Source organism: Typopeltis vanoorti, chromosome 7 (genome assembly GCF_054136105.1).
Source record: "Typopeltis vanoorti isolate ZY-2024b chromosome 7, IOZ_Tvanoo_1.0, whole genome shotgun sequence".
NCBI classification, from domain to species: Eukaryota; Metazoa; Arthropoda; class Arachnida; order Uropygi; family Thelyphonidae; genus Typopeltis; species Typopeltis vanoorti.
In genome coordinates, this window is record NC_143555.1 from 30,911,091 (window position 1) to 30,929,531 (window position 18,441).

Here is an 18,441-nt window from a genome sequence, read left to right on the forward strand (position 1 = left end):
CTAAGCAGGAAGTTTCGCATCGGGAAACAAATTGTTATCTACCTAAAGACTTTCGCATGGATCCATGGCTGAAATCAAACTCAGAGGTTCTAGAGAGACAGAGAGAGAGAGAGAGAGACTTGCACCTGATATTAAGCAAAGGTCTGCAGAACTGTTTATATTATAATAAAACGATAAGCTGGTTTCGGCACCATTTTATTAAAAACAATTTCTGTTTATTAAACTCTTACTAAGCAATTAGTTGCAGGAAATAGTTTAAATGTCTGTTTTGAATTTAATAAGCTATTCCATAATGCAGAACACAATCTTCGTATTCACAAACTGTGGAAAGATAATAGGCAGAAATGGTCAACAGAATGAAGAGAAGAGTGGTGTTGAATCGCCATGCCCAATATTAGGCTTCAGTAACTAATAGAGCGATGAGTATTGAGACCACTGATTTAAGTCTGGTAGAGTAGTCATAAGTATTTCGTTTACAACAGATAACTTTAACATATTTAAATATCACGGCGTTCACATGCGTAGCAACACTTCAGGTGTAAATTATTATTTACGTAAGAACAATCTCAAAATACTCGGGAGATGAGAAGGACCAAATAATGCTAATGTATTCTGATATGAATTTTGTGAACAGTGTAGTAAACTTCCTTCACTGCAGATGGCATTCTTTCGTCAGTTGGCGAGAGCTTTGCTATTTAGACGGTCTATAATTTCCTTGAATAAATTGTCTCATTCAGAGAACTGAAGTTTGCAGTTTCTATTTTAAGGGAAAAAAAATTTTCGATTCTGTAGAGCAAACCTTGTATACAAGAAGAATAAAAGTAGAGATTTCATTGCAGTCTGTGAAGCTGTTATTAGAATGAGCAAGACGAATTATGAGGATATTTTTCCTTGAATTATGTAGTAAATAAGCTTATCCCAGGAGTGGGCAAAAGAAATAGTGTTGTTGTATTGCTGTTGTGTGGAACCCCGGGTGCATTTCACTCTTGAGCGTGATTGGTTCGGATATCAATGCTTTACTTTCTTCTATAGATAATAATAGATCATGATAAAATAATTTGACATCTTTAAATTGGATAATAAATTATTTAAAAATTAATAGACATCTATATTTGCTTTAAATTTTATTCGTATGGTATAATTGGAAATTGATTTGTAATTTTATATTTTTTCTTTCAGATATTATATAGAAAAGTTATTTTGAAACTGGATTAGAAATGACTTCAACTGCTGGAAAAGTAAGATTTTGCGAATAGCTTAACTCTTTCCAATTATTTAGCAATGTTAATTTAAAATCTCAATAGGAAGCGCAGATCAAGTTAGGCAACATTATAGAAAACATTGAAAGCGAAAATAAACGTAAATTGAGTAGCGCGCCTAAGGAACATTGAGTAGCATGGGGATGTATTGAGGTTGAGTTTGGGATAAATGCAAACTTTAAGAAAAACTGAATCAATTTATAAATTTACAACTGAATCAATTTACAAATTCTGAAGATGCATAGAACCATCGGTTCTATGCATCTTCAGAATCGAAAATGAAAAAATAGCATTCAAGTAAATATTTTGTTGTAAAGTAGAACAGCTGCACCGAACACTTAATTGCACGAAAACAAAACTGATTACTTATATACATGCAAATTATCTGACCCTACACTTCATTCTTATTTGAAATCATATTTACGTAATTTAGATCATGCGAGCGACCGCTCAATTGCGCTGATTTCAATAACGATGTTAATGTTAGCTTCTGGCTATTTCCAAATTACTGACGGACATCAAAATAGTTGTGAACTTTTAAGTAGATTTGTCATTATTCAACAAATACGTACGCGATAAATAAATTCTTTATTCACAAGAAACATTTTAAATAAATCACGGAATTCCCCCCCCATGCTTACTGAATCCAAATTAAAAATAATGTGCTTGTCAGTTCAAGGACCAAAACATGGTGCTAATTTATCATGTTTCGTAAAGTGTGACACGCTTATCCCAGGAGTGGGCAAAAGATCTCTGTGGGTACGACGCATTTAAAAAAAAAAAAAAAAAAAAAAAAAATCATTTTTTTTTGTTTACTTTTTATATTTCTGTTGTCGTAGATAAGTGCAGGATTATTGCAGGTTTTCAATACCCCCCTCCCCCAAAAAAAAGTTTTAAATAAACGGTGAGTCTTTGCATGTGTCCGATCTCCATTAGGTCAGCGTTTATTTTACAGCGCAATCGCTTTTCTATCGCATGCTTTGAACTGTTTGCATCATATACCGTATTTGTCGACGTATAAGACGCACTTTTTTTTTTTGAAAATAGGTCTAAAAAACAGGGTGCGTCTTATACACGCCGATACTCAGTTTTTTATTATTTTCATTTCTGGAAATTTTCTGTTTTCTGAGTTACGCGATTTCTTTATTGCTTCCTTGCGGTGTGTGTGACAGCATTCCAGTTACGTAGAGCAGTGTTTCTCAAATTCCAGACATCCGTGTTCATACGTTTGGTGCGGTATTAACAAAAGATCGTGCTACTAAATGACAAAGACAAGCCGACAGTTGAGTTGAAATGCTAATTCTCTTCACCCGAATTCCTTATATAATATCTGAAACACATTCACTATATATTTCTTCGTTTTAACACGTTCACTCAAACAAAACCATATGTTGCACCGGCAACATGCGACTTATTAATTAGGGGGACATGCGATTCGTTATTTATTGCCGTTTTTATCCCAGTTGGCTCTAATTGCACTGTTTGTTGAGAAAGATATTGCACGGCCTGCAGACGTCTCTGTACCTTATTCAGTGATACAACGGGAACGTTTTACGATCTCGAACTTCACGGATACGTTGAATTTTATTCTATGCGTTAATGATGCATAGCCGAAAATTGCCACGTATCCCCTGAAGACCTTTCACGTACCCTCGGGGATAGGCGTACCACACTTTGAGAAACACTGACGTAGGGTTCAGTGCACGCGCTGTCATCGACGATCACAGCTGTGTCCTGTTCGTTTAAACTTGCAAATTGTTGTCGCTGTTGTGAACGGTGATAAATTTCTGCCGTTAAATTTTCTCTAAATTTCTTGGCAAATTATGGCTGAAAAACGTCGGCATTGTTACAATATTGCATACAAGCCGCGTGTGATTGCGTATGCTAAAGAACATGGAAACGGCTGCAGAGAGGCATTTCGGGCCACCCCCAATTGAGAAAATGATAAGAACTTGGCGGAATCAGGAAGAGGATTTTGAAAAAAGCAACTCACGGTAAACATAACCTACGAAGTGGGACTGCAAAATGGCCAGAACTTGAGGCCGAACTGAATACTTGGATTTTAGACCACAGAAAAGCGAGACTTTCAATTTCTACAGAAATGATTATTCATCAAGCGACAGCGATAGCCACTAACAGAGGGATCGCCAACTTTACTGGATCAACATCAGGGTGTTCAAGATTCATGAAGAGAAACCAGCAATGTATGTATGCGGACTAAAACAGAAAAATCACAAAAGATGGCAGCTGAATATGAAGAAAAAATGATTGAATTTCATCGATTCGTCATTAACGCAAGGAAACGAGAAAATTTTAAACTTGCACAAATAGGAAACATGACCGAGGTTCCGCTGACTTTGGATGTGCCCTCAAACAAAACTGTTGATTCCAAGGGCACAAAAAAGTGTTACTGTCAAAACTTCGGGACACGAAAAAACTCACTACAAGGTTGTTTTATCCTGCTGTGCTGATGGGACAAAATTGTCGCCACTGTTGATTTTTAAAAGGAATGCGCTACCCAAAGAAAAACTGCTTAAAGGAGTGTTTGTACATGTTCACCCAAAAGGCTGGATGGATGGAGGTAGAATGAAGTTATGGATAGACAAAATTTGGTCTAGGCGCCCTGGTGGACTGTTGAATCCCATGCTAGTATGGGATCAGTTTCGTTCTCGCAGAACAGAAGATGTTACAAATAAACTCAAGGAATTGAAAACTCAGTTAGCTGTAATTCCAGGAGGTCTAACTAGTTAGCTTCAACTAAAAATTTCACGATGTTATGTACATAAAACTTTAGATGTCTGTATTAATAAACCATTTAAGGGATTTATGAAGGAGAAGTGGAACCCAAAATCTGAAGACTGGGTGCAGTCTTCAGATTTTGAGGTTAGCCATCAGGAAGAAGGAAGAGGCCTAGTATTTCGCAAGTTTGTGAGTGGGTCAAAGCTTCATGGGATGCTGTGAAAACTGAGACAGTGGTTAAATCATTTAAGAAGTGTGGCATTAGTAATGCACTGGACGGTACAGAGGACAATTTGTTGTATGAGGACTCAGATTCTGATTTAGAAGAGGTCTCAATGTCTCTTCATTTAGCTCTGGAGATGAATTTCTGGGTTTTGACGAAGAAGATTAAAAGGTGGGTACCCTTTCCTAGCTAGGTTAGGTATTTGTTGAAAGTAGACCTACTTATTACTTTATAATCGAAATACTGTAAATTCATTATAATATTCAGTGATAGTTTTTTTCCTAAAAAAGTGTACAAAAAAGGGGGTGCGTCCTATACACCGGCAAATACGGGTAGTTCGAACATTGTGGTCTGAACTCTTCGCTAAATAAATCAGTCTCATGAAATGTTTTTCATTAATGAATATTTAAATTTCATAATGTTTGTATCTGCTGTATGTAATACTGCATCCGTATGACTGAAATGTTTCACTTGCTTGTAAATTATTACTACGTCAATGTTAAAAATAAATACCTTTCTAGTTATTCGTGTTTGAATGAAATACGACTTCTTCCAGATTGCCTTTGCTTACAACGTGAAGTACGCACGTGCTACCCAAATTTTAAAAGGTATGCTCGAGTAGTGAAAGCTTGGAAAACACTGATACACCACTTTCTTATTGGAGGGTGCTGCATTAATTGTTAAAATCATTCAAATAAATGAAACGAAAACATAGCATACACCTTATTGCTAGTAATTGCAATGTCTTTTTTTTTATTATTATTGTTCCCGCTTCAGCATTTGTAGTTCATTATAAAACATTTCACCCGTAGCACTGTTTATAATTTAACAATGTATAAAAGAAATTATACCTCTATTTTATGAGAACACGAATGTTTTTAATGTTTTGAAAACATTAAATTTAATATGCCTGTTTCATTTCAGCCAATCACGTGCCGTGCTGCTGTCGTTTGGGAAGCAAACGCTCCGATGTGTATAGAGGAAGTGGAAATAGCTGTCCCAAAAGCGGGGGAAGTTCGAATTAAGGTAAAGTCGAGATTGCCAGAGAAATATTCGTAGTCTAAAAGGAAAATATATTAATTTTAGTTAATACCATTTACTAAGCAGTGCTTATTACTGTTAGAGTTGTTTGAGTTCACTATAACTAAAACGTTTGCAACACCATTGTTTTTTTTTTTAGATGGTTTCTTCAGGAATGTGCCATACGGACGTTCACATGCTGCAGGGAGGACTTGAGCCACACCAATATCCAGTGGTACTGGGACATGAAGGCGCGGGAATTGTTGAAAGTGTAGGCGAAGGGGTCACTTCCTTGAAGCCTGGTGAGTTATTACGGCCATTTCTTCACTAGCAAAGATACCTAACCATAGACATCACTGCTTCAAGAGTTAACTATTACAACTCAAAACTGATCTTACAATTAAGGTAATGACAGAGTGAACATAAATGTATTAAAAATGCGTTCTATCTAACGTAACATAAGGAATGTTACTGTTTGTAGGATTTGAAATGTCAATTTTCATTAAACCTTAAATAATAGCTAAAAGGATAAGTATTTTCTTAACTTAGTTTTATATATTGTAATTGATGTGTATGAAATCAGCATATTAACTGTATTACACAGCATCATTGAACTTTTTCAACTGTTTAGGTGATCACGTAATTCCTATTTCGATTCCGAACTGTGGAGAATGCGATCTCTGTCTCAACGAGGAAACCAACTTTTGCAAGTATTTCGGGTGAGATTACACTTTTCATTATTTTTTATTTTATTTTAAACGTAATTCTATAGTACATACGTTTCCTATTTGATGAAGCCATGGAATAAAAATAATTTAATTTCAGTTTGTCAACTCTGGAAAAGAATCGGTATAACATTTATTAGATTCATCCTACATAAATTATGTAGTTGGGCCCATATACGAGAGGTTGGCTGGTCAACCTCTCGTGTTGAAGGGGAGAAACAAATAAGGCGATGTACGAATTGGTCACCAACACGCGAAATCACGTGCACGTGTAATAATAAACCATCATCCCACAATACGGATTGATTACCCCATTATGGGAATGGATTCTCCTTCTTTTGACATGCGCAGAAGTGTCGAAGGGTCTCGTATCTGTGGGCGTACTATACCGGAGAATACTGAGGACCACAAAAATTCGCCAACGAAGGCAACACCCGTTACCTGCGTTAGAAAGCTAACCACTGTAAAACTAGCTAAACGAAAGTCATGGGAAGAGTTTGGTAAGAACACAGATAATAAATATCAAGAAGGCGGCAAGTGTTCTGGAGGTTGTTGACGAAGCTCAGAAATGGAGGAAGGAATGTTGTAAAAGAAATTAGAGATGATAAAGGTAACATGAAAATGGAACAAAAAGTATGGAGAAATTACTTAAAAAAATTGCTAAATGAAACAAGCAGTGATAGTACGGTGGTAAAAAAACACTCAACACGCATATAGTCAGGAATACATATCCATACTTGAAGTAGAAAAAGCCATCAAAGGCTTGAAATGTGGAAAGACAGCAGGAACAGACGATATTCCACCAGAAATGCTGAAGTCTGGTGGTATAAAAGTCTTACAGTGGCTGCACTGCATAATTCAGAAAGCCTGGATAGAGGGACAAATTCCCGATGATTGGGGTAGAGCTCTCATAGTACCCATATATAAAAAGGGAAATAAAACTGCATCTGAGAATTACAGAGGTATTTCCCTACTGAGTGTTCCTGGCAAGATTTATGCAGGTATGCTTGAGAAACGGTTGAGAAGAACTGTGGAAGAAAAACTTGGTGAAGAACAAGATGGATTCAGGCCAAATAGAGGCTGTCAGGATCAGATCTTCACTTTACGACAAATAGTTAAGAAAGCATGGGAATATAACAAAGATCTGTATTTAAGTTTTGTTGATCTGGAAAAGGCCTATGGCAAAGTGCCAAGAGAGAGAAGCTATTCAAAACGATACAGTTATATGGTGTCAATGGGGCATTATATCAAGCAATACTTAGTCTTTATTTGAGTTGTAAGTCAGCAGTTAGAATTGAAGTACAGGAAGATGCTTTATGAGGATGATGCTATACTTCTAAATAAATCCGCAAAAAGTCTGCAAGATTCCCTGACTAAACAAATGTTGTAATAGATATAGTATGAAGGTCAGCAATAACAAGACAAAGACAATGAAAATAAGCAGAATCATAGGCAAAATATTCACTGCGTTGTGAACGGAGAACCTGTGAACAAGTAACACATTTCAGCTACTTAGGCCTTATTTTTAATGAAGATAGTAAATTAAATATGGAAATAGACAACAGAATCAACAAAGCTGGTATGGCAGGAAGTCAATTGAATAAATTCATATGGAATAAGAGAGAAATTAGTCGGAACACTAAATTAGCTGTATATAAGACAGTGTTCAAACCAGTCTTAACTTGTGGATCTGAGAGTTGGGTCAGAAGTAAAACATTTGACCAAAGACTAGAGAGAGACTGAAGATAGATTAGGGTCATCAATGGCAATATCATATTAAAAATGAGGATATTAGGAAAGAACTTGACATTGTCAGGATCCAGGAATGCGTTAGCAGAGCTAATCTCAGGTGGTATGGTCATTTAAACAGAATGGAGAAGAAAGATTAGCAAAACAAGTGTTCTCTGCCAGGTTGGCAGGAAAACGACCCAGAGGAAGACCAAGATATAAGTGGATTGATAAGGTACAAAGTGACTTAGACGATAGAAATATAAGATCTGATAATGTTGGAGTCTTGACAAGTAACAGACTGATTTGGAGGAAAATTGTAGATAGGAAGTTAGTAATGATGTAAATTTTTCATGTAGTACTATCATATCCTGTACACCCCTTGAGGGTTCATGGCAGGAATTTGATGATGATGGCAACACTCGTGAACAATACCGGGTATTCCTCCATACGTCAACAGCTTAATGGATTACAGTATTTAGGCCTAATGTCACCAACACTGCACTTTTCTATCATAAGTCGCATCCGTTGTAAAGTGTGTATTCAGCTTTAAGTCTTTTGTTACCACATCCCATCAGTCATGTTCGGGGTCTTCTGTTGGACTTGTAGTTCCTCATTGTCTTTGTTCACGCAGTCAAATATTTTAATTTGTAGGATAGCTGAAAATGTTTTTTTTTCCCAGTTCTTTCCTCTCAAATATGATTATTCCTCCTCTCCTTTTTTGTTGACCACATTTCACAATCGTAAGTTAACAGTGGTGGTAAATAGCTTATTTTTCTTTGATTAACCTTCATAATATTCCAGACTCCGGAAGTCGTAAAATTGCAAATTATCCGTGATTGGCCTTCTCTATTTCTTGATGCACATTATTGCAGCTGTTAATATTGACTCCTACATTGTTAAACAGTTGATGCTTAGGTTTCGTTGCTGTTGTTGTTGTGCATAAACCATTTAATATAGAACTAAAATAGGTTCTCAAGCAGCAACAAGCAAATTGATCTGTGGGTTTATCCGGAACTAATTTTCTGAGTTTGTACCTTTCCCACTTGATAAGAATTACAAACGAATAGTTTCACCATACTTGGCAAGTTTGGCATGAATCCGACTCAAGTCAGCTGTCGTCAGTGAAGGAATGCGTCACCGATTTCACGCGTCACACAAATATTTGCAAACGCATTGTAGTGTCCATTCACGACATTTTGTGAAGATACTCACATAAAGTCATTCTACTTGTTTCTTGTAAGCCCAGTTTATATTCATAAAGGAAACATGCTCGAATAATCGAACTTGAAGTGGCCAGGATTCATCCCTTATTCCAATTTTATTAATTCCGCTCATCAGACGTCAAAGTAATGCTAATACTTTCGCAGGGATTAAAGCGAAAAGTATAATCTAAAATGACCTCACCGGAATTTTCGTCCAAATATTAATTTTTCAAAATCCACCAGTACGTTTTTTGTTACTTGTAGATACGTTTTTGTTTGTCAGCACTGATCCTGTGGCATCGCTTGACATCGTTGCTCTTTCTAGGTAATCATTTTTGTGTTCTTTTTAATTTTTCAGTGCTTCGTGGGAAGGATTGCAGACTGATGGAACTTCTCGAATAGCTTGCAAGGGGAAAGAGATTCGTCAAATGAGCTCGATTAGTGTGTTTTCTGAGTACACGGTTACCCATGAAGTGTTCGTTGTTAAGGTAAACTACTTAGTTGATATGCATAAAATAGGTTTAATTTCTGTTTATTTTTCAAGTAACTCATATTTTACATGGATGTCTATATTTCGATGTCTAATTTATGTGTTTGGGACACGTAATGTTTGTTTTAATCCTAGGTATGTTACCTGAGAATACGTGCATTGCGTTTATATGCCAGGTTCTTTTTCATGTCGCCTACTTTAAATAAAAATACTTTATGGAAAGGACCACCAGGTTCTTTCTTTGTAAAGAAAATATGGCCCCTTTTCTTAAGTAAGGAAAGTGTTACATTTCAATCATCACTAATTTCCTGATATGCACCCTCAAGGAGTGTTCAGGTTACTATGACAACACTACATGAGGAAGCTTATATTATTAATCTCTTATCAACAATTTTCCTTCAAATCAACCTATTACTTGTGAGCATGCCAATATTGTCATATCTAACATTTCGTGATACTAACGAATTTCTGACAATCTGCTTGGATTTTGGTCTTCCTCTGGGTCTCTTTCCTGCCATCTTGGCATCAAACACCTGTTTTTTTAACCTTTCCTCACCAATTCTATTTAAATGGCCGTATCACCTTAGATTAGCTCTGTTGAAACATTCTTGGATGCTAATAATGTCAAATTCCTTTATAATATCTTGATTTTTAATAAGATTCTGCCATTGATATCATCGGTTCACACCCCTAATTTTTCTCAGAACCCTCATGAACCCTGTGGTCTCTAGTCTTTGAGTGCTTTATTACCCAACTTTTAAGTTATGCAACTCTCAGATGCACAACTTAAAACTGGTTTGAACACAGTCTTGTATACTGCTAGTTCGGTGTTTTAGATAATCTCTCTCTCTTATTCCATATACATTTATCCAATTGACTTCCTAACATACCAGCTTTACTTATTCTGTTATCTATTTCCAGATTTAACCTGCCATCTTCACAAAAACGGTCTAAATAGCAGCAATATTATATTGTTCTACAGGCTCTCAGAATGCAGTTAATGTGTTCAATGTGTTTACCTATTTTCATATTTTTGATCCTTTTATTGGTGGTTTTTATACCAGATTTATTAAAGAAGTTCTGGCACAATTAAGCAAACTACAATTGCCTCGAGTACATTAAACCAGAAATTGGTTAAATTAATAAAACGATTAATGAATTACACTTATCCTGTAATAATATGTAAGTTACAGACATAATTTTCTCGAAAATTAAAAATATCGACGATCGAAAATTCGACACCTGAATAATTTCAACGTATATAATTACGCACAAGTAGACTAACACTGATTCCCTTCTGATAATGTGGAGAATGCAGCAACCATCGTTTACCAAAAAAAAGAAAAAAAATTAAAGGGGTAGTTGGCTTTTCTTGGAAATGAACTCTGAAATTAAAAACTATCTTTCGTTTATAAAGATTGAAATTTTAAAAGTGAGATAATCGAAAATGCCTTCAATAATTTTTCTCATTGTTTCGAAATAGGTTGATAGGAAACATGCTGCATTTACTGCTAAAAAGCCCCTCGTTTACTTGTGCACTGTTTACGGAAGAAACGAAGGTGAGAATTATTCGTTGTGTGGTTTTATTTCAGAGTTGAAAAATTAATCTGCCTATGTATTCAAGAAATAGGGTGCTTGTAAAAAGTACTTTATCGTCAAAATATGTAATTTTTTAAGTGCACTCTACAACTTGCTGTATACCCTTTCGACACACATCGGAAAGCCCGAGTTCTCGTGTCGAGAAATTAAATCAGAATTTAATTTGATGGAGAAGCAATCTACATAAGCCAATATTCATATTTATTCAGAATTTTATCATATAAACTTTCCATGTTTATGAATTTCGATTGTGGTCGAGTGATTTTGGAATGTGGCTTTTATCAAAACCTATCTTGAAACAAATTCGCATTTATAAGAGAAAACAGCTGTGATTTCTAGAAAAATATTGAAAACCCAGCTTAATTCAGGAAATTTACTCAGTGTTATTTCCAGATAACGTATTTTTTTTAAAATTCGTGCTGGTAATGTAACTTCGTTGACATTAATCTTACAGATTAACAAGAAGGCTCCATTAGAGAAGATATGTCTGTTTGGATGCTCGGTCCTGACCGGCTACGGTGCAGCTGTTAAGTGTGCTCGAGTACGCTCAGGATCCACGTGCGCAGTTTTTGGATTAGGAGGAGTCGGATTATGTTCGGTTATTGGATGTAAAGCACAAGGAGCTAAACGGATCGTAGGTGTAGATATCAACCCTGATAAACGTCAAATAGGTTAGTATACTGGTATTTCAAGACCATATTAGTAAAAATCAATACTAGTATCATCTTCGATATTTTCCAGTTGCTTTCATTTCGTTATTTTGTCATAGAATAACATAATTATGTTTAAAGATATCACTGAGTTAGTAGGTCTGTATACACAGTATTGTATGCGGATGTAAGACTTGAAGATTGTCCGAAGTGGCACATTGTTTTAGAATATATTTTCGACGAATATTCGAAGACCTACAAAACAAGCAAAAACAAATCTAAAATGGACTGATTCACAGTCGATGATGAAAATATAACTTCAAAAACGTCTAACAATCTTTTCACTGAGATTCGCCTTCCCTGGTGGGCTCCACCGAAGGACATTTTATTCTTAATCAAAAGCTGTGATTACTTGTTTTAAACGTGGACAGAAGCATTTCCGACTTGAACAGTAGATAACAAAAACCTGTTATAAAACTTAAATTCAAGATCTCTTGAATTTTTAGAACCACTTTACCGAAGACAACTCAGAAATTATTTGAAAACACATTTGCTTCCATCTTAAGCCACATGACATACTTGAAAATATACTGAAGCAACAAATATATAATTTCTTCGAACCTCACAATTCATAACTACAACGAATGACGTCAAATCATCGAAATGGATCTTTGAACACAATATAAAACTGCGACGTCGAGGTCACCATAAGTTTGCATATTATTCATCAGCCTGCATTTCAAACTTGTTACTATTCTCCTTTGCAGGAGAATAGTAACAAGTTTAAGGATGGTCTGAAAAGTTCTCGCTCTCGACCATAGATGGCAACACTATCGGCAAGATTTTTTTCTAAGTTGGTACATCTATCATAAGCATCCATGTGAAATTGCAAGTCATGCTATCAAGTAGTTTGTTTTATACAACTGTCTGAAGCAAAACTGTTGTTTGTATCCCTTGAAATGGATAAAATTGAGTATCGTGCGGTTAAAAAAAATTCTTTATAAAAGAAGGTTTAACGCCAAAGGAAATTCATTCAAAGTTCATAAATGTTTATGGGCACTCTTCTCTTTTGTTTTAGATAATTAAGAAATGGGCTGCCGAGTTTAAACGTGGCCGTACCAACCATGAAGTTGATCCACGTGAAGGACGTCCAAAAAGTGTAACAACACGAGAAATCATTGATCAAGTGCACGATGGTGTTGGATGACCGGCGAGTCAAAGTGCGGAGACTATAGGCATTTCAAAAGAATGTGTAGGATATATTTTGCATGAAGAACTGCAAATGAAAAAGATTTCGCAAGATGAGTACCGCGCTTGCTTACAGCAGATCAAAAACGCACTCGCATGAAAATCTCTGAATAGTGCTTGGAGCGTTTCAACAAGAATAAAACTGATTTTCTGCGTCGATTTATTACTATGGATGAGACTTGGATTCACCATTGCACACCAGAATCCAAACAGCAGTCAAAACAGTGGACAGAAGCCGGTTGTTCAGCGCCAAAGACAAAGTCGGTTCCATCAGCAAGAAAGGTCATGGTATCGGTGTTTTGGGATAATAAAGGCATTTTGTTTATTAATAATCTTGAAAAGGGTAAAACAATAACCAGGGAATATTATTCCGATCTTTTAACCAGACTAGACGAAAAAATTCGTGAGAAAAGACCCGGTTTGCATAAGAAAAAAAATCATCTTTCATCAGGACAATGCGGGTGTGCCCACAAAGGGAAAATTAAAGGATTTGCACAATGAAATGTTGGAACATCCACCCTATTCCTCAGAATTGGCTCCCTCTGACTTCTATCTCTTCCCAAAATTAAAACTCTTCCTCGCTGGTCAGCGTTTTTCTTCGAATCAAGAGGTGATTGCAGCTGTAGAGGGGTATTTTGCAGATCTTACTGAGAAGCACTGCAGGGATGGGATAATGGCGCTGAAGCATCGCTGTAATAAATGTATTAGTCTTAAGGGAGATTATATTGAAAAATAAAAATAATTTAATAATTTTGAAATTAGAAATTTTTTTTTCATTGTTAGGCCGATAACTTTTCAGACCACACCCGTATTTCTTCTAAAAAAATAAATGAAATAACTTATTTGAACCAAAAAAATGCATTCTTAGATGCCAGCATAAATAGTTAATAAATTGCCCATTTCCTTTCGTTTTATATTGAGGTAAACATCTCAGTGATGATCCTTTCGTTCAGTGAAACTGAACGACGAGTAGGGCACATATTAGATTTATGGACTGAAGTACCGTTTCAGATAAAGACGTAATAATAAAATTCTACGCTTAATGTACGTTAAGCTCAGCTTCAGGAATAAGTATATATTCATGTGTTTAGTAAACGATTATTTATTTATTTATTTATTTTTGGTGGCTAACATAATGATGTATAATATTCATCACTTTATTTTTAGTGCATTCTGCTGTTTTCCACCCATGAAGCTACTCTGTGTGTGTGTGTGTGTGTGTGTGTGTGTGTGTGTGTGTGTGTGTGTGTGTGTGTGTGTGTGTGTGTGAGAGAGAGAGAGAGAAAGAGAGAGAGAGAGATTAAATTAGAACAACTAGCACAGTAGTGTTGTAAGCTACATAATATCTAAAACTAATTAGTTTTCCCACACTGATCTGTTGTCGCAAAAAAGAAATAAACTAAAATAAAAGTAATAAATAATTATAGCAGCGATTATTTTCATTATTCTGTAGAAATTAGTGTTGACTATAGTTTGATACTCTAGGCCAGTGATTCCCAACCTTTTCCACTTGTGTACCCTTTTTAAACCCATTTCTATAAATTGTACCCCTTGTTTTTAAAATAGCTGTTTTCAAATACTGACACTTTTGTTGAGTGCCCATTCAGTGCATTTTGTTTACATTACTTGCTTTTCCGCCATTGCTGATTATTTTTCGTGTACCCCTGAACGGCCCAGCACGTACCCATAGGTGTACGCTTACCACCTTTCGGGAACCGATGGTCTATGCCAGGGGTCGGTAACTGGCGACCCAAGCACTCATTTTTGGCGGCCCATAAAAGGTTTACCGTACTTACATGGCAGGTGTCCTGAATGTTGAATTATTTAAATAATACATTTTATAATATGAATAATAAATAAAAATAATTTTTATGCCTATACTTCGTGATATCACCGTGCAACTTGACGCGAGTCAACCGTGTGTGTCATCATGAGTGGGGATAACAAAGGCGACTTCATCCGACGATAACCGAGATTTTGGTACATTTTTGCAGTCGCCAACTATGTCTATGGAAGAAAATGATGGAAGAAAATCTACATCATTATACATGTTGAAAATCTGTTCGATGGCAAACCCTAAAGGAAACTTGTGTTGGTATTATTGAAGATTTACAAATGGAATTTTCAACAAGATTTGTGGATTTTCATAAAAATATCATCGAAATGCAATTAATTTTGAACTCTTTTAATGTCGACATTGATGACGTACCAAACCAACTACAGATGGAAGTTTTGGAATTACAACACAATGAAACATTAAAGAACGCATTTTCGTTAGAAAATATCCAAAACTTTTATCGATGCTTACCAAAAAATTTGAAGGATTAATCAGTTTTTCTCAAAGAAGATGATAGTTGCATTTGGAAGCACATACATTTGCGAACAAGCATTTTCTGCCATGAGTTATAGAAAAAATAAAATTGCTTCTCGACTAACTGATGAATATCTGCATGCTTCGATTCGAATTTGCACCTCAGGTTATAAAGTGGGTAGAGATAATTTGGCTAAGGGAAAACAATCACATTAAGCAAGGAGACACACATATTCTGATGCATAAACTATATAACTTTGTTTTTACGTGATAATAATTTTTCATTGAGTTTCATTTTTATGCTTGTTTCATATCTGGTACTCTAAATATTTCTGTTTTTTAAGGTAGGTATTATTTCTGGGAAAATTTGCATGTTTCTCCTCTAAACAAAAATAGGCAAAATAGCCATGAAAATAATAATGTGTTTTATTTTTAAGATTGATATAAGAAAAATTGATAACTTAAGTATTTTTTCAATCACTATTTTCTCTTAATTAAACGCTTGCGGCCCGATTATTTATAATAAAAGCTGAATGTGGCCCGCGAGTCAGAAAAGGTTGCCGATCCCAGCTCTAGGCAATCTGAAAATGTTGACTAAAACGTAGAAATTTTAGACCATCATTCTTGTTTAAATTAATTTTTTTTTTATGAAAGTCTCAAAAGCCTCTTTAAAGTTTCTCTCGTACCATGTTCTTCTTTTATTCAAGAGTTGTGTACCTTTCCAATAAATTCTATGGGATATCTCCTGAGCCTATTAGAAAGATCTCTTTTTCCTATCGCAGATTAGGCGGACATGGTTTTTTTTGTGCTGCTCTTTTCTGTTATCTGCTGCGAGTCCAGTTTCAGCAATGCACTGTAAGTTACACGTACATTTGGTATACTCATCTCCGGGAGGGGGGGGGGATCCTTGGATGTGCTGAAGAAATGATTAGTATTATAGCAGGTTTAAAGGTACTTTTGATGTTCTACTTTAATTTATACCCATTTTACGGATATCCTTTTAATGTAAGGGATAGTTATATCGTTGATATCTCCATTTCCGATGTTTTTGATTGGCCGATGTAATTATTAATTTAGTTCACTTTTATGATTTTTTTCATTTTTATTATCACAAGAGAGCAGGTTAGACAGATTACTCTTTACTATTGTACGCTATATAATGTCTAAAGTGCTAGTTATTTTATTGTAGTGTGTATATACCTAAAGATAACTTTAATGTAAAGGTCAAAACGTTTTCTTATCAAACCGTAGTTCATAAACCTAATATAATGACTACCTACCATCTGGCGTTACAGCCCGCTGTGAGCCTTAGCCTCCTGTACAACTTGTCTGCACGATCTTCTATCCTTGACTAGTCTTTCTCAGCCCTTCACTTTCATAGTAGTCAAGTCTTGGATTACGTTATCAATCCATCTCAATCTCTGTCTTCCTTTTTTACTTGTTGCATGTAATCTTCTCTCTCAGTATTCTTCTTGGCATACGGAAGTGGTCCATTCTCTCTACATGACCTAACCATTGCAATCTGTTTTTATGAACCTAACAATATCTTCTTCTTTTAGTATCTGACTAATTTCTTTGTTTTACCATTTTCTTCAACAGGTCCATAAATTCTTCTTATAATCTTCCTTTCAAATTTCCTCAAATTGTGTTGGTCTTTTTCACTAAGAGTCCACTCTTCGCTTCCATATGTAACCATGTGTCTAATGAGAGTTTTATATACATATTTATATAAGTATTTTAGTATTTCTGCTTATTATCTTGCTTTTAATCATGTTCATATTTGCATAATATGCTTTATTACCAGTTTAAATGCGTTCTTTAATTGCTATAGTTGATCGTGCCTCATTCTCAACAATATCTCCTAGATACTTAAATCTGGTTATTCCTTCATCTTTTCTGTCCAACTTGTAGATGCTGTGGTTTTCTTATTTCTTAAGTTGACATCACCATATATTTAGTTTTATTTATTCATCTGTAATCCCATATCATTAGTTTTTCTTTCCAGCTCATTATACACTTCAATTAACCGTTTCTTAGTCCTTGACACGATGACTATATCATCAGCATAAGCACATAACTGACTTGATTTATTAAACATTGTCCCTCTTTGATCTAAATCTTGAATCGCATAATGTAAAGCTATAATAAATAATGTTGATGATAGTCCATCTCCTTGTTTTACACCTTTATTAAAATCGAAGGGGTCACTAAATTATTATCTATTTTAACTTTTGCTTTTGTTTTTTTCATCGTCATCATTGCTAATCTGATTAAATTTATTGGTATCTCTACTTCTTTCATAGCCTTTTGTAGACTATCTCTCTTTAGACTGTCAGATGTTTGCTTAAAGTCTATAAATAACATATGTAGGTCTATTGCATGCTCAAAACATTTTCCCATCATCTGTCTGATAATGAAATGTTGATCAATGATACTTCTGTTTGATCAAAATATTTTCTAAATATTTTCTTTTCGGTAATCTCTTTAAGCCTGCCATTTATTATGGATGTGCAAATTTTATAAACTGCTAATATAATGATTATCAGTGTAAAAAAATCCTTTATTTCTTCAAAAAAATAGCTAATTTTTTACGGATGACATAATGATGAATTTATTTTTAGTGTTTTCTGTTGTTTTCAAGCCATGAAGCTTGGATGTACAGAATTCGTGAATCCGAATGATAGTGAGAAGCCTATCGATGAAGTTTTGAGAGAATTAACGGGTGGAGGTGTGGATTACTCCATTGTGTGTGTAGGAAATGTTAACGTTATGGTAAGTGTAGACATAATACTAATGCCATTAAGTAATGTAAGATGCAGAAGGTTTGCTAAACTCTTGTTCACGTTCCTAGATTTTTTGAACGCCTAGAGTGCACCAAAATATTACATGAAAACGGAAATTAAAAGTTTGTTTTAAATCATTAAATGTTTCGTTGTTTGCAATTATTAATCTATTTGTAAGAAAACTGTTACTAACAAAGAATTCCTTTATTCGCTAATCTAAAACGAACTTTACAAGTTAAAGAGAAGCAACAAATCAATCATTCCTCTTATATGTTCCTCCTACTTTTTTTTTTTTTTTTTCAGAAATGTTTCTGACAATCCAGATTTAGGCTAAGTTAGTTGTATGTTTATTCGAATCACAACTAAAAATAGAACGATAGAAAGAAATTTGACTCCGATTTACGTTAATCGTAATTAACATTACTCTCGCTAATCGTTTACAAGCTTCTATTTTTAAAAGG

At 35.1% G+C, this 18,441-nt stretch overlaps 1 protein-coding gene across 3 annotated transcripts in view; it reads left to right on the plus strand.

Annotated features, from left to right (window-relative positions):
- LOC150104556 (alcohol dehydrogenase class-3-like) overlaps positions 1–18,441 on the plus strand; it is a 46,119-nt gene that overhangs the window by 17,572 nt on the left and 10,106 nt on the right. For all 3 annotated transcript variants that reach the window (XM_090395769.1, XM_090395768.1, XM_090395770.1), the window contains exons 2-8: positions 1,180–1,238; positions 5,146–5,247; positions 5,402–5,543; positions 5,873–5,960; positions 9,258–9,387; positions 11,443–11,659; positions 17,839–17,969. In XM_090395769.1, the coding sequence (XP_090251895.1) occupies positions 1,218–1,238; positions 5,146–5,247; positions 5,402–5,543; positions 5,873–5,960; positions 9,258–9,387; positions 11,443–11,659; positions 17,839–17,969 (831 nt within the window). In that variant the 5' untranslated portion in view covers positions 1,180–1,217. The remainder of the gene's footprint in view (positions 1–1,179; positions 1,239–5,145; positions 5,248–5,401; positions 5,544–5,872; positions 5,961–9,257; positions 9,388–11,442; positions 11,660–17,838; positions 17,970–18,441) is intronic.